This window comes from Puccinia triticina, chromosome 6A (genome assembly GCF_026914185.1).
Source record: "Puccinia triticina chromosome 6A, complete sequence".
NCBI lineage: Eukaryota > Fungi > Basidiomycota > Pucciniomycetes > Pucciniales > Pucciniaceae > Puccinia > Puccinia triticina.
The window spans coordinates 7,270,826-7,291,153 of NC_070563.1; the positions used below are offsets into that span (position 1 = coordinate 7,270,826).

At 48.6% G+C, this 20,328-nt stretch overlaps 3 protein-coding genes across 3 annotated transcripts in view; 1 reads left to right on the top strand and 2 right to left on the bottom strand.

The window, feature by feature from the left end:
• Positions 1–482, bottom strand: part of PtA15_6A829 (uncharacterized protein) — a gene marked incomplete at both ends in the record, with an annotated part of 57,348 nt that extends 56,866 nt beyond the window's left edge. Inside the window, 2 exons of the mRNA XM_053170574.1 lie at positions 29–163; positions 228–482. Of these exons, the coding sequence (XP_053021752.1) occupies positions 29–163; positions 228–482 (390 nt within the window). The remainder of the gene's footprint in view (positions 1–28; positions 164–227) is intronic.
• Positions 483–12,017: 11,535 nt separating this feature from the next.
• PtA15_6A830 (uncharacterized protein) lies at positions 12,018–12,795 on the bottom strand (the record flags this gene model as incomplete). The annotated part of the gene is made up of 3 exons (XM_053170576.1): positions 12,018–12,478; positions 12,684–12,735; positions 12,778–12,795. The coding sequence occupies 3 exons, from the start codon at positions 12,793–12,795 to the stop codon at positions 12,018–12,020; spliced, it is 531 nt and encodes a 176-aa protein (XP_053021753.1).
• A 1,999-nt stretch (positions 12,796–14,794) lies between these two features.
• PtA15_6A831 (uncharacterized protein) lies at positions 14,795–17,983 on the top strand (the record flags this gene model as incomplete). Its single annotated transcript, XM_053170577.1, has 6 exons — positions 14,795–14,859; positions 15,070–15,350; positions 15,413–16,762; positions 16,856–17,116; positions 17,204–17,574; positions 17,666–17,983. 6 exons carry the CDS (start codon positions 14,795–14,797, stop codon positions 17,981–17,983), a joined length of 2,646 nt encoding a protein of 881 aa, XP_053021754.1.
• Between the last annotated feature and the right edge of the window lie 2,345 nt (positions 17,984–20,328).

Consider the following 20,328-nt stretch of genomic DNA (forward strand, 5'->3'; position numbering starts at 1 on the left):
AAGTCTCCTTGATCATCTCCTTCCTTACCTGGTAACAACCATCTTCATCATCGTATCCAAGTGCTCTAGCTACAGCTCGAAACCCACAATGTCCATTGGCAGATGGGTCAAAAATCTGGTTAATATAGGAAAGTAAGGCGGGAGGAGACTGATGTCTATACCTCTAATTATCAATAAAACACAAATCAGTCATGTACAATTGAGTAATAAACAAAGAAAAGCCTAACCTGAAGCGCAGAAAGGAGAGGGTCAACTTTCTCATCAGGCTCTGATTGGTTGGATTTCTCAGATTCAGGCGCTTTGTTGACCTCAGACGACGTCTCAGAATCCCCCGCTTCGGACGATTTGCTTGCCTTTGATTCATCGGCTTCGGATTCAGGCGCTTTGTCAACCTCAGACGACGTCTCAGAATCCCCCGCTTCGGACGATTTGCTCACCTTTGATTCATCCGCTTTGGACTCTTGCTTTGACTCGGAAGGCATATTCTCCGCTTGATTGGTCAATCCTTTCTTGAATCTTGATGATTTTCGTGTCGCGGGTTGAATATTATTACTTTCTTGACTAACTTCTTGGCCATCAGAAGCTTTGGAATCATTTCTGAGATTCTTCTTGATTTTTTTGGTTTTTTTTTGGGGAGCCTTCAAGGCCCTCTTCCTTTTGCCCAGATTAGCTTTGGCTTTTGCGAGTTGAGCTTCAACGAGTTCAAATTGCGAGGGATTTCTCTTGGTTGAAGTCAAACATGCCTTTTTTTGAGCAGGTCTTCCTTTTGTATTCTGTTTGACCAGTATCGCGCTTCTACCTGTGCGCGGTAGACAGCGGGCTGAGGGGATGGTGCAGAAAAAGCTGCCCTCGTGGTTGATCCGGAAATGAGTTGTAGAATCAGACAGATAGCGGGTGGGTAGGGATTTTTGAGAGGACGAGGGGGTTGAAATACCCCTTGGCGGTGTTGAGGTTTTTTAAGGGAAAAAAAAGGAAGGAAGAATCTCTTTGTAAAGGATGCGGGAAAAAATGTCTTGGAACTATGCGCGAAGGGCGTCGGGGAAAAGGAGCTCGGATAGGATCAATAAACTCAGAAGTATTGGGTACTCAAAAACTCAGACAGAAAAATAAGCTCCAAAATCGTGATGATACTTTTCTTGGATCAGAAAGAGGTACCATGCCGACCCCTCCTCTAAGTTTGGCTGAACTTAGACTCAAGGTCGGGGACAGTTCATGCGACAGGCCGCGCGACAGGCCCTCGTGCCCGCCGCGCGCGTGCCACAACCAAAGAAGACAGAGGGGAGAAGAAACCACCACACAGCAGACCCACCACGCAACAAATCATAGAAAAAAGAAGAAACAAAAAGCAGAAAAAAAAAAGAACAAAGACTAACAAGCTCAAACAACCAACCCATCACCTACTCTCCCATCCAACGCGCGCAAGTGAGAAACAGAAAAGAACCAGCAGAAACAGCAAAAAAGAAAAGAAACAAGAAATAAACCTGAACAGAAAACATTTCAAAACATTGTAGGGGTGAAAAAAAAGGGGGAAAGAAAGAAAACAAGGGAGAGGAAAAGAGTAAAAGAAAAGGGAACCAGAAGAAGTGGCCAAAGTCTTGATCCTGAACCGCCAGGCTTGATGAAACCGGATATCTGAATTATTTTTTGGCTGATGCGGGCCTCCACCAAGTTGTCCACCACATCCACCCACCATTTGCAGACTGTCCCTAGTCTGCTCCTGGCGCCGCGTCCACCTAAGAAAGAAAAAGAAGGAAGGGAAAAAAAAGAGGGTCCTTGGGGCTCACATGTGTGGCAAATTGTGATGCTTTCGACAAAAGGCGGTAGAAGTACCCGAGGTGCACACTTATGGGAAGACTTACTTCTGCTCCCTCAAGCCTCCACAAGACCGATATTTCTTGACTTGATCCGCTGCAAAGCGCCGTTTGAGCTCGGTGCCGTCCAATTTGGCCAGAACATAAGATCCTCCTTCGACTTGCTTCACCACGCGGTAGGGCCCATTCCATTTGTGCGCGAAAAGTTGGCCCCACTGCGTCTCTAGAGACCGGTTGTAGGCCAGAACCATGTCGCCAGGCTCGAGTGGGTCGCGTAGCCGACCCGCGCGCTCTTCTTCCCAATAACGGATCGCATCGCCGCAAGATTCCAGCATTTTCCAATATGCAACTCCACGAGTCTCTTCGCTTCGCTCCAGCTGGATAGACCAGGCCGCTATCAGGTCCGTCGTCGTCTTCTACGAGTCCCAGTCGACGCCTAAATAAGACTCTATTTCTAGATCAAGAGGCAAAGCCGCGCGCTGCCCGAACACTAGCTCATAGGGAGAATACCCCGTGGTTCGCTTTGTCGAGATCCGGTCCGTGAACAGAACTAAAGGGAGGAATTTTCGGCAGTTCTTGCCGCTTTCGCCAGCCAACTTGACCAAGGCTGCTTTCAAAGGACCGTGCCCGCGCTCCACCATACCCTGCCCTTCGGGGTAGTAGGAAGTAGAAACGCGATGCTGACCAGGAAGTTTTCTCAACATCTCCGCTAATGCGCCTCCGAACTCGGATCCACCGTCCGTGGAGTACGACTTGGCGAGTCCATACCGCATGGTCCAATTCTCCTGTAGGAACGCCGCCACCGCCTCAGATGTGAGGTTGTTGAGGATTTTGGCCTCAACCCAGACAGAGAAATTGTCTCAAGCAACAATGAGGTACTTTGCTCCGCTCGCCTTGAGGTGGACCGCGTCCACTGAGACGCGCCCAAAAATCGTGGATTCTCCGGTTGGGTACCTCAACTCCTGAGGCCGCCGTAAATCGCGCCGCTGGCACGCGTCGCAACTCTGACACCAACGCGTAACTGCCTGCTTCAATGATGGCCACCAGAATCGCTCTGACACCTGTCTATACGTCTCCGCCACGCCACAATGTCCCAAGTCTTTGTGTAGCTGTTGGAGAATCGAATCTTGCTTGTCGGGGATAGTGACAACTATACGCGGTAAGGGAGATCCACGCTTCATGAGCCTTCCCTGTTGCAAAAAGAACTCCACTGATTTGCGCTTTAAAGCGCGAAAGTCCTTCGAGCCCAAATCTTTTGGCCTCTCCAGCGTCGCCAGATACCGTTCCAAATCGCGCCAGTAGCCTTCTTGGTAGCCTGTATACTCCTCTGCGCGCGCCGAAAAAGTTCGCACGGGTCGAATGTGAGGAGTCTCTTCGTCGAAATCAGAAGGCGGGTCGGATTCATCGTCGCCTTGGGGGCGCCGAGACAAACCATCGGGCATGGTGAAAGTCTTGCCGGGGCGATGCACAATGTCAAAAGAGAACAACTGGATGAAAGCCACCCAGCGCGTCATGGGCGCATTGGGCAGACTAGGGGCATTGATCATTTGAATCAAAGACTGCGCGTCTACCTGCAACTCAAAATGCTGTCCCCACAGGACCGTCTGGAGCTTCTTCAGAATTCGCGCCACGCCGCATAACTCAAGCTTTGACTGGGAATATCGAGATTCAACGTCGGAAAACAAAAGAGATTCGTAGAGGGCTGGCCGGTCGAGTCCGTTCGCATCTGCCTGCGAAAGGACTGCACCCGCCGCATGGAAACTGGAATCGACCGCAAGCTTGATTTTTCCCGCTTCTGGCCCGTAGTCAATCTTCACCAGGACAATGTCTTGGCCCACAATACGCTTAAGCTCCTGAAATGCATCCTCACACGCGTCTGTCCATTCCCACTCAGAATCTTTCCGAGTTAGTCGACGGAGAGGCAAACAAATCTGAGAAAGGGCCGGAATGAAAATCCGGACATAAACCACAACGCCCAGAAAACCTCGAACCTCCGTTGAGTTGATTGGAGTCGGCCAGGACGCGATTTTGTTGACTTTACTAGGGGCCATCTTACGACCCTCCTTGCAGACTACGTGGCCGACAATCTCGAGCGCAGGCACGCACGCCACGAGCTTGGAGGCCAAAACTGTCAGGCCTGACTCTTCAATCCAGAAAAGGATACGCTCCAAGATTTTGGCGTATTCCCAGATGAACCTACAAATACCGGGGTGCCAGGGCAAACTCTCGTTGTTGTAATCAGATGTTGGGCCCTTAATTCCACCGTCGTCGATGAAGATGCCAGCGTGATCCGGGATTTTGTCCTGAAGGATCCACATCATCTGCGCCTGATACACGGCGACAGAGTTTGTGGCTCCTTGAGGAAGCCTAGTTAATTGAAATCTTCCCAGAGGCGTCTCGAAGGTCGTCAGCGGCTGGGAAATGGGGTCCAAAGCGCGCTCATCGTAGCCGCCCATGATGTCGCCAAGTCCGTAGCACGCGCGTCCGGAAAAGGATTCCACGAATTCCTTGGTAGCTGGCGGAACTCCCGCGTCCCTGATAGTGATCTTGTTGAGGGGCTGGAGATCGTGGACTACTCTTAGCTTTCCATTTCCTTTGAGAACGCAGAAAACAGGGCTTGAATAGGAGGATGTAGATTGCTCATAGAGCCCATCTCGGACGCGATCTCTAATCAGGCGCGTGTATTCATCAAGCTTAGCAGCGGGGATCGGAATCTTCCTCTTTTGCCAGGGTTCGTGCTCCACAACCGGAATGATATACGGCAAACCGTACGACTCCTTCAGAAGTCCGCGCTCGCTCCCATCGAAGGCAATTGCCATATTCCTCTCGGACAGCACGTTCTTGATTAGATCCAGCTCGTCCGGGAGCAGCCAGTCAGGTGGCCCAAAGTTCACCATTTCCAAATGCTCAGCAGTGATGCGTCCCTTGGGCACAAAAGTCCGAGCTAATTCACGCGAAAGTCCTTGGTACGGGTCCCGGGATAACGGCGGCCTACGCAGCGGGGGGTTCAATCCTTGAGGCATCGGCTGGTTTACCGGCTTGATCTTCTTGGCGACCGGCTTATACTTTGCAGCGAAAGCGAGAAAGTCGCCTGAACGCCAAGCGTCCAACAGCGCATTCTGCGCCCAGGTTCCAAGTCCGCTTTCCAACAAAAGGCTCGTCTGATGCTCCGCGTGATCCTCAAACGCCGACTTATCTGCCAGGGAAAATCCGAAAGAGGGTTCTCCGCTCACGTATGTGGCACACGGCAGGGTTTTTGACAAGATGGGAGCATCACGCCTTGGAGGTGCATATTGGTGGGAACTTACTTTTACCCCAAATGCCCTCCACGATGGCCCAAAGAATACCATTCCCCCTTCGCCGCGTACTTGATGGGAACATAGTTTAAGCTCATTGCGGAGCACCGCGCCGAACGCCATGCCTTCATCATTAGATAGTTTAACCTCTTTGCGGAGGCCTTTTGATTCGGACTCCCTATGGGGTAACGGAAGTTTATACTCATTGCGGAGTGACACCAGTTTAGGCTCATTGCGGAGTGGCACGAGTTTACCCTCATTGTGGAGCTCGGGAAGTTTATTCTCGTTACCAAGACGAAGATTTGTCACTGAAAGTTGCTGAGATCTGACGATAGAGACAGGCAAAGGTCGGAGGCTCACGAAAGTGGCGCGCGGTAGGGTTTTTACAACGGTAGTAGATACCCTGGAGGTGCACAAACTGGGAGGACTTACTTTTGTTTCCAGTTGCCTCCATGGAATTCCAGTTTCCTCCTCCACTGCACCTCTTCTGTTGTACACTTGAGATTGATAGCCGAATTGAAATTGAATTGAAATCTTGTTTTTTACGGTTTTGATTATCTTGCAATGTTTTTTGGGTTTTGCATTTGGATAGTTTGACAAAAGAAAGCGAAGAAACACGGGCCGGTGATACTTGAGAGGATAGGTTGATCCAGCGACAAGAGTTCGAGCATCTATATTAAAACTGCCGCTTGCCGGACCAACTTGATTCATAAAAAAGGACGATCTTCAGTAGGATCCTCTTGGAGCCGTGCAGTATGAGTCAACACGGCCTTGCGGCCGTGGCCTGGAAAGTCCCGCTCCCAACGTCCGGAGCCGGTTGAGCACAGAGCCACTCGATATTCCGACCGTTTGCATCAGGGATAATGATTTTCTCTCCTGACTGTGGATTGAAAGAAAGAGTAGTGGCAACATCCATCAGGAACGGGCGTCCGAGAATCAAAGGGCCGTCGTTCCGTGTAATCCAGAAATGGCATGTCCGGTTGAAAGTCTTGCCTACTCGAATAGGCACGTCCTCAGCCACTCCGATCAACTCGCACGCCTGGTTATTGATTCCATAGACGGCGGAGTGAAAGTTTACCCTTGGGCTCAGATTGAACTTATTAGCCATCGTGTCAGAAATGAGATTGAGTTGAGATCCAGAGTCAATGAGAGGAGCCGCTGGCGTCTCATCGTCGCCAACAGGACAAGACAGATAACCCAACGGGCAAGAATACAGGTTTGGATCTCCTGCCAACTCTCGCACCTCGTCGCCTTCCGCCAACGTCCCAGAATTGACCTTGAGTTCTTCGAATCCGACCTCCACACGTCTGCGGGACACCCATTTCTTCACGCCTTCCGCCACCGCAGGCGAGATCGCCAACAGTTCCGAGACGGTAAGCTGGGGAACAGGCAATTCAAAAATCTTCTTGAGCGCCCCGTCCACCGCGTTCGGGTGCTCTCGGGCTACGTCTCTTTCAAAACGAACTCTTGGCCCAGCAGGCTTCGCAGGCCCAGATGGACTGTCTGGACGCGGACCAGCTGCCTCCTGAGGTACGCCTGCGCCAGATCCTCTCTCGAAGAGCTCCGGTTCCTCCTCCATGGGCTGAGTCTCTTGATTATCATTCGGGACGGAGGCGCGCCAAATCGGTCTCTTCACGGCGCTGCTGGGGACAGAAGGAGCCTTGTAAAGCTTTGGGTCCTCGTGACGTTTCCTTCCGGCCGGGTCCGCTTCGTACACTCCAGAGAAAGACGACAAGGAGACAGCGGGCAGATACCAGGGCTGTAGAGAACCGCACCCCACCTTGAAGTCAGGCTGCGGCTCCACTGTTGCTTGATTAGTCCTTGCCGGTTGGAAGGAAGCCACTACATGGCGAATTGGTCGACTCGAGTCCCAGGGGATTAGCGCTCCATTCGGAAGGAAGAAGTTTGTGCCCTTCTGTTCGACCAGGTGGTCGTCCTTATCCTTCTGCAGCTCGAAACATCTAGCGGTCCCGTGGCCTTCACGGTTACAACAGAAACAGACCATCAGTGGGCGGCTTCCCTGATTCTGAGACGACTTTCCAGGAGCCGCGGCGAGTTTCTGGTCTATCTTCTGCTCAAAAGCCTCAAACAGTCTGGACAACTCGTCCATGCTGGGGACCGGGGTCAAAGAAGGAACTGCGTCTTTGGGGCAACAATCAACACCCATCTTCTGCATAACCGCGTTGCCTTCTTGAAAAGGGGAAGCCGGCACTGGTTGCGCGGATTTAGATTCCTCAAAGGTGAGCGCCGTTTGCTCTCTCATTACCTCATCAGCCGCGTCCTTGAGCACCTTGAAAGCGGGAAGTTTGAACCAATAATCGAGTGTAGTAACCATGGTCTTCTCCCTGATCAGCTTCTTCCGAATTTCATCCTGGACCATCGACGAGAAAGATTGATAATAGGAGTTGCGGATCTCCTCAATCGAATCAATGTGCGCCTTTGACAATAGATATGATTGAATGGGCTCCCAAGATTGACGGAACACCTGGTAGTCCGCTGCCAAGGCTACACCGCCTTTCGCTGACCATTTCTGCACCAAAGAGCTGAGATCCCGCGTCGTGAACCGGGCAGTATCCACTTGGCCCCAGGAAGCTATCATGGCCGCCTTCAGCTTTGGCCAGTCGGGGGGGGTGAATCCTTCCAAGGTCTCGAGAACATCCAAAAGGTCATTGTTGGCTAGAAACAGGCGAATTTGCTTTGCCATGTCGAGTTCCGTTGCCTCATCCAAGCTGGCTACCATCTCGTACGTCTCAATGAACCTTTCGACTTTGGTTCCATCAAAGCATAGCCTTTTGTTGGGCGCTTTGATTTTGACCATTGTGACAACTCCTAAGATGAAAACACAAACAGACGGCAGAGGGCGGCTCACAGCGTGGCGGGTGATGTTTTTGACGAGTATAGAAGGCCCTGAAGGTGCACAATGGAGGGGACTTACTTATAGCTCTCCTGTGCCCCGTGGCTGAAAACCTAAAAGATGAACAATAGATAAAAGAAAAAAAGAAAAAGAACCAAGAATCCAGTCAAAGACCGCTAGTCCGTCTTGAAATCCTGAGACGAGACTGTAAATCTTGAGGTCGCTGGTTTGATCCCGGCTCGGGGGACCAAATATGGCGCTTCTACCTGTGCGCGGTAGACAGCGGGCTGAGGGGATGGTGCAGAAAAAGCTGCCCTCGTGGTTGATCCGGAAATGAGTTGTAGAATCAGACAGATAGCGGGTGAGTAGGGATTTTTGAGAGGACGAGGGGGTTGGAATACCCCTTGGCGGTGTTGAGGTTTTTTAAGGGAAAAAAAAGGAAGGAAGAATCTCTTTGTAAAGGATGCGGGAAAAAATGTCTTGGAACTATGCGCGAAGGGCGTCGGGGAAAAGGAGCTCGGATAGGATCAATAAACTCAGAAGTATTGGGTACTCAAAAACTCAGACAGAAAAATAAGCTCCAAAATCGTGATGATACTTTTCTTGGATCAGAAAGAGGTACCATGCCGACCCCTCCTCTAAGTTTGGCTGAACTTAGACTCAAGGTCGGCGACAGTTCATGCGACAGGCCGCGCGACAGGCCCTCGTGCCCGCCGCGCGCGTGCCACAACCAAAGAAGACAGAGGGGAGAAGAAACCACCACACAGCAGACCCACCACGCAACAAATCATAGAAAAAAGAAGAAACAAAAAGCAGAAAAAAAAAAGAACAAAGACTAACAAGCTCAAACAACCAACCCATCACCTACTCTCCCATCCAACGCGCGCAAGTGAGAAACAGAAAAGAACCAGCAGAAACAGCAAAAAAGAAAAGAAACAAGAAATAAACCTGAACAGAAAACATTTCAAAACATTGTAGGGGTGAAAAAAAAAGGGGAAAGAAAGAAAACAAGGGAGAGGAAAAGAGTAAAAGAAAAGGGAACCAGAAGAAGTGGCCAAAGTCTTGATCCTGAACCGCCAGGCTTGATGAAACCGGATATCTGAATTATTTTTCGGCTGATGCGGGCCTCCACCGAGTTGTCCACCACACCAGCGGCGCTTGAACGGGGACGGCCTTGTGGGTGCCAGCAATGATTTTATGGAACTGGTCGATGATATCAATGAGCGTGTTGGGCTGTTCTTGAGACAGAGCCACCGTAATCTTCCTTATCTCAGCATCTAAGTCGATTTCGTCATTCTCAGTTTGCTGTAATCAGTCAAGAAAAGGGTGGTTGGTCAGCAATTTGAATCCATTGATCATTTGAGGGATTCCTTACCGTGACCTCTGGATTATATTTGAGATGCCATTGTAAGTGGAAATCATCGGGTGAGAGAAGATCACCCTGGTCCCTCAATTCAGCAAGTCGATGGGAGCAAGGAATACCAAGGCCAATGGTAACAGTATTAGAGCACTCTTCCGTTGGATCAAGAGTTTGCAGTCGTTCGTATTGAGCCACACATTCATTGATTGCGCAAGTCAAGATATGACCTAGGAGAGGGATGAACATATTTGGAACATTGACGAGAGTCTTGACGGCATCGCTTCCAATTGACTCGTGGACGTGATTTATCTGCATATCTACTGCATGAGCAAGTGATTCAAAAACTGAGAGCAAGTCGCCTCTTGAATTCTTCAAAAAGATTTTCAGATAGGTGTGGCCGGATTTGACTCTTGAAGTGTTCAGGTTCCGGAGGTGAGGGTATTGAAAGGCCCAAGCAACCAAGAAGAGATGTTTATCTGAGATTATATTCTTTTCAATATACTCAAGGACAGCCGGGCGCATTGATAAGAATTTCTTTAAGTTTTCAAATTGTTTGAAGTAGATCTTGGGCGTTTTTGAGGACGTTACTTGCTGCCAAAGCTGCATGAAGACATCCCAGGGCTGTTTTGGTTTCTTGGTGGGTTTTTTCTTCTTTTTGTCGTCTCCTGTTGGTTTGACCGAAGGGAAATGCTTCTTACAGTTTGTTGTAATGTTCTTGTTGATATGCCAGGTGCACAGGTTTGCTTGCGAGTCAGGAAAAACTGCCGCTAGTGCCTTCCGTAATACTGATTCTTGATCGGTGACAAAGACCCTTGGGACGCGCTGAGGACGCCAGATGTGCTTCTTGAGTTGATTCACCGCCCACATATAACCGTTGACATCTTCGTGAGCCATAAAACAGAAAGCAATTGAAAAGGATTGGTTGGAAGCCGCCTGTCCAATAACATGTAGTAAAGGGAGATCATAGTAATTTGTCTTGTATGTTGAATCCAACAGCGCAATGTGATGATTGATCCGAGCGAGATGGATTGATCCGGGGTGTGCAAAAAAAAGGTTCTGGACATGGCCGCTAGCATTGTCAGCCTTAGAGTCATCACAGCTGACCTAAAAGCTGCCTGTTCTACCTTTGTTACATATAAATTACTTTATATCTTTTTCATCTTAAGAGATAACCTTGTTTTGACTTCAGATTCTGTTTCCTCATGCAATTTTGACCCTAGTTACAACTTATCAATTCATTGTAACTATACTCCTTCCCTGAGTTACTGAGTTGTGGCGCGCTTGCGCAGTTGTGACGTGTCAGCACTACCTGGCGCGCCAAACCACATGTACATATGTAAATTACATAAGCAAACTGTGAAAATTTTCGTAGTCAGAATCCCCCTTGCCTGAGGCGGATCCACAGACTTCAGCACACCAGAACCACCACCCAGATAACCCCAGGATCACCACCAAAGAGCCTACTCTACTCCCAGTATACCTACCGTCACAGGCGCCTAGGATATTGACAGTAAGTAACCTCTTTCACTGAACCTTGATTATCTCAGAGGTACAACTCTGTGTCTTGCTTGATCTGCCTTTTCTTCTTGCTTTGCCTCCTCCTTGATCACAGGGCTGTCCCTCCAATTCTACAGGCCTTTGCCTCTATCTTGATCACAGGGCTGTCCCTTCAATTCTACAGGCCTTTGCCTCTATCTTGATCACAGGGCTGTCCCTTATAATCACTTGGCCTTTGCCTCAAAATCTAGGTTGCAGGGCTGTCCCTCAGGTTTCCCATTAAGAACCTTGACTGTCCAGAGAGAAGTCTAAAAAACTGTGGCTGGATTAAACTTATCTAATCCAGATACCCTCCTGAGAGGAAGCTGTAGCACTTCTAGCACAGATTAGCAGCACTCTTCTGAAGAGTAGCATTGCCAGTGGACGTGCATTCCCACTAGAATAACCTAGTACTTCTCTTCTATCTTATCCTGCTTGGTTTCTTTCTCTCTCTTTCTCTTTTTCTCTTACAGTTGTATTTTCTTTATCCCAAGAAATCAAACTGTTGTCCCCCATTTCTTGTGTCCTGCTGTCACTATAGAGACTCAGGCTCACAAGCATCCACATCAACATTGTACGACCAGTTTGTTTCTTTCAGGACTGACAAGAGGGCTTGGATTGGGGTTCGTCTGTCCAAATCTTCCAGGCGTATCTTCTGAAGAGCATTGCTTACCGTCTTGTTGGTTGCAAAAGTCTCGTTATCAGATGTTCGCAGTTGTAGTAGTATTTGGGCTGGCTTAAGATTTGATTTGGACAGCTTCCAGATCTCCTCAAATTGATCTGGAAGGAGTTTCTTGTGTGCCGTGTGGGAAGAAGCTCCATGCAAAGGCTTGTGATTGTGGGTATCGTTCATAGTTGACAAGGTCCAAAATTTGTTAATGACCTTCTTGCTTGTGGGAATTGAGCCCTTGAGTTCAAAAAGGCATGATATCTTTGCGGAGGCCGTTTTTCGTCCAGATTGATTCAAAACCGAGCCGCGAAACTGTCCAGATTGATCACAGCGGATGTATACATTCTTATTTGCGTGAGAGTTGGCCTTAGCAATGGCGTATCCATGATGCTTGGCCCATTTTTGACAGAAGGAAACCAAGTCATCCATTGAGTTGAATTTCTCGGACGGCGGTGGATCCAATGGATCTATATTGCCATTAAAAAACAGGTTAAGTTTGGAATGAAGCGGTTTGTGAAGCAGAGGAAGTTGGCTTACCACCTGTTTTGTAGTTATAGCTGTTGAGATCAGTTATCACAAAGCTTCTGGGGTCTCTTGGATGAACTGGAGGCTTGAAAATATCTGAGCGGAGAGCTGGAGTGACCTCTGATGATTCAATCGGGACCGCTGGTGGACTGAGAGCTGGAGTGACCTCTGATGATTCAATTGGGACCGCTGGTGGACTGAGATCTGGAGTGACCTCTGATGACTTGATCGGGACCAGGATATCAGGGAGTTCATCATTAACATTGGCATCAAGTTTCTTTTCTTCATTGCTATCCGTGATTGATGCCAATTGATGCAAAGATGGGGGTTTTGTGGCAGGGGGAACAGACGTAGGAGTTGATCGTACTGGTGGCGCCAGAGCAATGGATGAAGCAGGTGGGTCGGCTGGAGCGGAGGAGGAAGCAACTGATGGCGGAGCAAAGTGAGCGAGGATATTTTGCATTTGGGCCCATACCTCTGGAGGAACCATCACACCAGTGGTTGATGGTGTGTCAGAAGCGTTGGTGGGCGGGTTTGGGGTTGACATTGTTGCGGCTCGTTGGTTTCTTCTGAGGGAGCGTGGTTGTGGGGGATTGTTGGACTTGAATGGAGGTCCTGTGCCCGCACTCACTGTTGAGTGAGCCAGGAAAACTGTTCTGGTGTGCGGGGCCATGGACGCCAAACTATAGGGGGTTGACAACTTCAGCACGCACATGAATATTCACCTGTTGGAGTGCTAACATGTGCACGCCAACTACTTTGATGTATCATTCCTGACACGCCATACCTTTGGCGAGAATCTCTCTCCACACCAGTTTTTCTTGGCGTACACGCCAAATGCACGATAATTTGGCGTGCCTTTAGGCCGACCCTTTTGTTAAGCTAGTCTACTGGGGTTTCCTATCTTTTCTTTTCTTGTTGTCTGCTACACACATGTCCTTCATCTTTCTCACATGTCACTCACATTTCACTTGCTTGTTAGTCTACCTGGGACAGTGTACGTGGAAGTCCCCTTTCCTCATCCTTCCACAACCACTCATCTCCGCCTCGTGTACGCTGTTCTCAGGTAGAGTCCTTTCTCTTGTTCCTTTTTCTTTCTCTCATCTCTCTCCTTTTTGTTCCTTTTCCTTTCTTCTATGTGGCTGATCTTGTGTAATGAAAATCCTTCCACAACCACTTGTCTCCACCTTGTGTACGCTGTTCTCAGCCCAACACCTTTTTTTTTGATATTGTGTTGTTTGGGACCGGAAAACAGCCTGTTCAGAAACGTGTACCATAGCCTTCCTGTTCCTTGGTCCTGTGATCACCAATATCCTACCATCTCCACCATTCAATGATCAAGACAAACCTATCCACCCTTGAAGACACCAACATCAACACATCAACGCACCACCTCAACCATCAAGACACGACACACATCACCCCACCCATCCAGCCTCATCAAGAATGGTTGATAACAAGTTTGTAGCCGCCCTGGCTGCTGCCGGAGCAGCAATTATTGAGATGGATTGCGTCTTAATTACGCTTGCCGCCGCTGGAGTAGCTTGCAAGTACCTCGGTAGTCTATGGAATACATACAAGGCATATTATGGAGATGGAGGGCAAGCACGATACACTAGATTCCCGCTGGATGAAGTCAGGCCCAAGCTCTTCCGCAAAATCACTCGGATGGAACGCACAACTTGGGCAGACTGCTGGTCGTTTGTCCAGATGTGGGGTGGTGATTTAGATTCAATATTGTTATTGTCATCGTCCTCATCACTCTTTGCTTTTTTTCTAGCTTTCTTGGGTGCGGATTTCTTTTTTGGTGGCGGCTTTGTGGAGCACAAGCTGGGTGCTGGAGAAGGCGCAATAGTGGCAGAGCGTTTGTCTGGTAGGGTGGATGGTGGAGCAGGTGGTGGAATGTCCATGAGGACCGCTGGATCAATGTTATGGTCCATTGCGATGAGTCAACTGCTGGGCAAGGGTGAGTGACGAGTACGGAAATCAGTATGAAGAAACAGGGTCAGACCTGTTTCTGGAAATCAATCGTTTGGATAGAAAAACAATATCCAGTTATCCCCAAAAACATGCGCTGTGGTACATGTTTTTTGGAGATAAACTTGTTTTCCAGGCAAAAAACAGTTTTCTGAACTGCTATGGTACAGGCCCTAAGTGATAGGCCGGACTTCACATTAAGCAAAACCTCAATTGAAATCCTGTCGCACTTGCGCAGTAATTAATATAACCCCTTTTGTCACTTTGCAATTGCAAGGGATTTTTTTTAAAATTCCCCTGCTGCACTTGCACAGGCTGAATAAAAACTCTTTTTGTGCTGCCGTTTGGCAAGTTGATTGAATTATTTTTCTCACAAAACTTGGCTGTGGTTTCATATTGCCCCCCTCTGTCCCCTTGCACTTGCAACAGGCCAAGGGGGTTGACGCCGGTCCCTTTTCATCTGCGGTTCGCGGAATGGGGGGCCAGTCCAAGGCATTTTTTATGTTCGGGGACTTAAAACAAATTTTCCACGGCGAACCAGTCAAACATACTCTTGCCTGAAAAATAAGGGATTTTGGGGGCTTTTCAGAAAGGGGCAGGGGAAACCCTTGATCCCAATTTCCATGAAAGTGTGGATTTAATATACTTAGATTGGCTGTGGGGGAAGCCTGAGATAGCCCCGAAGCCTGGGCCCCGGGGGGAGTGGCTTAAAAAAGTCGAGTGGGCGCAGTGGGCTTTCGGAGTGACGTCATCCTGGACAGCGCCATGAGCAAGTCGGCCTCGAGCAGCGCTGGCTCACCACCCCCACTCAGATCGAGACACTCAACCAGGTCGTTTACCTCCCTCGCCCCCTCAGACTCACGCTCAAACTACCACCGCCCAGCACAACCCAGCAACTACCACAAACCATCCACCCAGCGCCAGGGCCAGAGCCAGAACCACACCCAGAAGCCGACCAGGAAGCTCAAACGATCCCCCCTCCAGCAAGACGACCTCCCCCACTCCATCTCATCCAAACTGTCCCTCCCGCTCGCAACCAGGCCAGAGGATATCGATCTCCTGTCGATCGACGATCCAGATGACCTCTTCCCCAACTTCACCATCCGCGAGATCCGCGCGATCGAGCAACGCGCACGGGCTGATGCCGACCAGAAACGGGAAGACCTCAGGCAGATGGTCGGCGAACGATACAGGGACCTGCTAAGTGCCGCCGATTCGATCGTCAGGATGAAGATCAGCTCAGAGAATCTGCTTGGGAGCTTGGACCACGCTCGACTGCAGTCCGACAGAAACCGCCTGAAATCCAAAGCACAACTCGCAGGTATGTACAATCAACACAGTCTTGAACAGAAAACCGATGCTGACGTCAATCTTGAAAAACAGCTAACTCGCATACTAGCTCAATCACTGGATCATCCAAACTCTCCTACATCCTGGCCACCCTGCTCAGGCTGCTGTTAGATCTCTCAGAGCACATTTGGAGATCATTGGAGCAGGAAGACTTCTTGACAGCCTCTAGGTATGAATCACTAGGTCGGATCATCTCGAACGAGCTGACGAGCGGAAATTGGGATCCAAGCGGGGAGACTGAACCAAAGGAGGTCATCGAGATGTTCCCGATCGTCGAGAGGCAGAGCGAGACCTTGGCACAACTCGGTCCTCAAATCTCGGCTCGAGCAAAAGGCTTCCTGAGGAAATGGGAAGCCAACAGTCAAGCCACGATGGAAGCCCTGGCCGCTGTGGTCCTGATGGATACCACCAGTCTATCGGACAGTCTCCAACTTCTCTTGCTCGTTCGCAAGACCGCCTTCAACTCGTTGATCGCTCGTCTGAATGGATCCTGGACAGAACTCATCAAGAATGCAGTCAAACTCTTACTCGCTACCCTAGACAATGTCGAGCAGATCTTTCTCAAGGATGACCTGACTGACTTGTTGAAGAGTGTCCAAGAAGGCTCGTCTGAAGAGAAACACCTCAAACCCCTCCTCTCCTTACTCCCCAATGCTCACCAATTGATCCACCACATCCCTCAATCGATCATCAACTTTTGTCCGTTTGTGGCTGCGCTAGCTGGCTCAGAAGATCTCCGACCTCATTCAATCACCGAATCTTGGTTCCAAGCTTGCCAGCTAGAGCTCATCTCATACATTGACAAGAAACTCGATCAGGTTCAATCCACTCAGACCCTAGTTGAATTCAGATCAAGTCTTCGTGAGATGATCGGTGAACCGAACGGTCAATTCCAATCAACAATCGAACGATTCGGAAAAGCCGTGCTAGCTAGCCTTAATAAAAGGTTTTACGAACTATACCAACATAGGCTAGACCAACTCAAGATCGAAATCATCCAAAGTCTCAAGCAAACCGATCGAGGAAGGACCTCGAAGGAGAGCAAACGAGAGAATTGGATCTTCGATAAGAAACTACCGGCCCTAGAACCAAACGATCCGACGAAATTCCCGAAATATCTAAGATCGATCCAAAGTCGAATCGAAGGAAAAATGATCGAACAAGAGGAAGATCATGATGAGCAAAATAAGACAGGGTCTTCTTCAAGTGGTGGGATCGTCAAAAAAATGGAGAAGGTTGCAAGGTTGCTGCAAGACGATTTCAGGAGTTGGGAAGAGGAACGCGACAAATCAAGGAGCAGGTATCTCGATCTGGGAGCTCAATTTACCACGAGTTGTTTACAAGAAATCAACGCGATTTTGGACGAACACATTGAGAAATCAGGTTGAGTTCTCTCTTCTCCCTGCAACATTGAAGACAATTCGCGATTAGAGTGGCGTGGCTGATTAGTTTTTTGTTTGACGAGAAACTTTGTAGATGTTGAGAGAGAATTGAGTGTAGGAGATCTAGCGCTTCAAATACTATCGACTCGAAACAGTTTTATGGTCGACCTATCATTACAAGATCGGGATGATTTACAGCAAAGTCTGACCCAGCAGAGCTCGTTCATCGAAAGTTTCCAATCGGGCCTGAACCAGATCCTTTCTCGCTCTTCACGACATTGGGCTCAATCGATTGTCGATCAGGCCGTGCTCATCTTTCAGTCCTCGCACCGGAAACTCGCCCAAAACTCTCACTGTGAGATCTTAATTTGATGATTGTCGGACTGGTAAAACTTGATGTCCCACTACCTTCTAGAGTCTGATTCTCCATGCACCATTTCAGACTTCCTCTTGGAGGCGACGACGACAGACGAGTCAAGGATGGTGACCCGGCCAAGCGAAGCGCTGTTCATCTCACTCTCATTCATCTCGAACTCGACGACCCGAAGCTTAGGCGTCCATCGCCTCAAAGCCCAGCAAGCTGGTCTATTAGACACCCTGATCGAGGGCTTCGTTCGCGGGATCCTCGACGACCGGTTTCGGAAGCTTGTTGCCGAGGCTAAGCTTCATGGCCCACAAAACCAGTATCTGTTGGACTCGATCTTCTTCGATCTTGCCTTCTTGGTCCACTTGTTTTTCTCCTCCCCCGGCCGGTCTATTCCCCACGCCCGTCAGGGACTCGAAGTGATCAACGAAACAATCGACTTGGTCCTCGTCAGTCACACGCACCCTCCATACCCTCTCTCGTATTCCTTTCCCTTGCTGATTAAACTTCTCGCTTATTTTGACTCACAAACATGAAAAGGGAATCGAAGGAGGAGAGGGAAGAAGGACGAAGATGGAGGAGATCGAAGGCCAAGTGAGCCGGTTCAAATTGACGATCGTCAGACTATGGTGGCCCTTGATCCCCCTGCACGGTCTCGCCGAAGATCGAGAGCGGAGCAGGGAAGATGACGGTGAGGGGGACGATATCGATGGACGAGCGCCGCCGCAGAAACCTTCCGGCCTCATCCGCCCGGATCAATCCAAGTCGTCCCTCGTCGACTTCAGGAAATTACCCAAGTTCGCCGGGATCCGCTGTGTGAAACCCGGCAATCGGTTCACCCTGATGTCTGCCCAATGAACCCTTTTCCTTTTCTTCTCCAAGAAAAAAGACAAATCTTGTCGAGAATGTTTTGCAGCTGTTTGCTATGTATTTGGGTATTGGTTATTTGCAGGATGTGTGTGGGTTTTGGGGCAGGCTGTGGTGGCTGTTCCCGGGAACTACATCTCAAAGCTCCATAGAAAAGTTGAGGCAGATGGCAACATGGACTTGCACATGTTGAAACTAAGGATGTTCAAAGTTGAAATCATAAAATTTTCAAATCATAAAATCATAGCACTTGAGTGATAATTTTTCATCTGCCATTATAGAATCCTTTTTCTGTTTTGAGTGATTGGGAGGGGTTCACAATTGAAATTTACAAAACTTCAGGACATAATTGAAGGGGTTGATCAACACTGCAAGAGCTACGCTTCGCTACAAAAAGCGGTGCTTTTGTGTAGCGAAGCGGAAACACGCTACTCTGGATCCAGAATAGCGTTAGCACTAGCGGAAAATCACTAATTTGAGCGGTGGCAAAGCGCCAGAACCGCTACTGCAGTTTTGGCCTCCGCGTAGCAAAGCGCTTTTTTTTGCCGCTTTGCTACAGTATAGCGCAGCGGAAAAATTGACGCTTTTTGGCGCTAATAGCGCTTTTTAGCGCCAAAAGCGTAGCGAACCGGGTCGCTTTTGGCACAAAAGCGTAGCAAACCGGGTCGCTTTTGGCACAAAAGCGTAGCGGGCATCTCTGCCTTTTGGTGGAAAATGCCAGAAATAGTACACAAACATCAATCCTCCATCATTTTATGATGTGCAGTATTGATGTTTGAATGGTGCTATGGTAGCGCAGCAAAATCACTACAGTAGCGCTTTTTCCGCTACTATAGCGAGAAGCGTAGCAAATTGCTGCTACTCTGCGCTAAAAAAAGTGCGCTATTTTCTTTAATTTTTTCCCCTTAAAAAATGTAGCGTATAGCGAAGCGCCAAGTCTGCTACCAAAAGCTTAGCAAAGCAAGGCTAAAACCGCTACACTGCCTCTTTTTGTAGCGTAGCTCTTGCACTGTTGGGTTGATGACCATTTTTTAATGCATTGATGAATTGGTGTGGAACTCCAACTGGCGCTGGGCCGTCAGCAGTTACTGGAAGGCATATTGTGCCATCAGTGCTGCCTTTGTGGTAAGGTTGCAACCCAGACCCTGATGATCCGGTGGTATCTGATTGGATACCGGGTTGAGTCGGATCACAGATGCACTTTTAGAAACCTGGTATCCAATTGGATACCTGTGTATGCAGGCAGAGGAAACAGTCCAAAATTGCAATGTATATATATATTTCAAGGCAAAAAAGTGGGTAATTTTGTGCATGTAAAGATAAAAATACATTACGGAGAATCAATTTTGATGTTGTCAACATCAACAATATCCCAAGCTTTTTAAGCAAGTGCCTTGGCCACCAGAGTGCTAGCTGATTTGATTGTGTGTAAAGTTCTGTATGATATAACAACCTGAAGAGAAAGCTTGCTCAGTTGGATCATTCAAAGCAGGTACAAATGCAAGGTACGTCCTTGCCATGTTCACAAGAGGTTGCAACTGATTGTGATTTGCCTTCCAAGAGTTGAGGGCATCACATGATTTTGCATTCCAAGTTGAGATAAAATTCAATCTCTTCAACAAGCAAAGAGACTTCCTTTTTCTTTTGGGGCTTGACTAATCAACACCCTAAAATTTGACTTGTAGTTATTCAGAATAAAGTTCTTGGCTTCTTGCTTGAACTGCCAGCAAATAGATTGCTTGCTCAGCTTTATCAACCCAAGGGCTTCAGGAGTGAGTGTGTTTGTTTTAATATGTCAATCAAGCAGCGTTGAGCAGAGATAAAACGGGTTTTCAATAGCAGTGTTGAAATGACCCCTGCTGGAATGACTTCCTCAGCATTACACTTCTTCAACAGGGTGTTTTAGTACTGGCCAAGAGCAGTTGAGCTGATGAGGGATCCCACACTAGCCCACACTCCCTTCACAAACTCACAGCTCTTGTGTAGTGATAGTCACAAATTTGAGAAAACACTAGTGATCCAATGGATACCCGGCATCAGAGCCAGATATGCTGGGTTTGGATCTTGGGAGAGCCATACCCAAACCCAGAGGCCAGGGTTGCAACCTTACTTTCACTTCAAAGATAATTAAATTCCCCAAAAAAATTACTTAAAGTTTGAAGTTGGGAAAATCATTGAAAAAAAATCACTTCCTACTGAAAAAAAATGCTAACTGAGCGTGCTCAGCCAAAAAAATAAAAATGTGTCAGAATGAGTAAAAAACAATGGGACACATTTCTGGGGTGATTTGTTAGATGGGCCTGCATCAGGCCCGCATGGGCCCATACCAGGCCCAT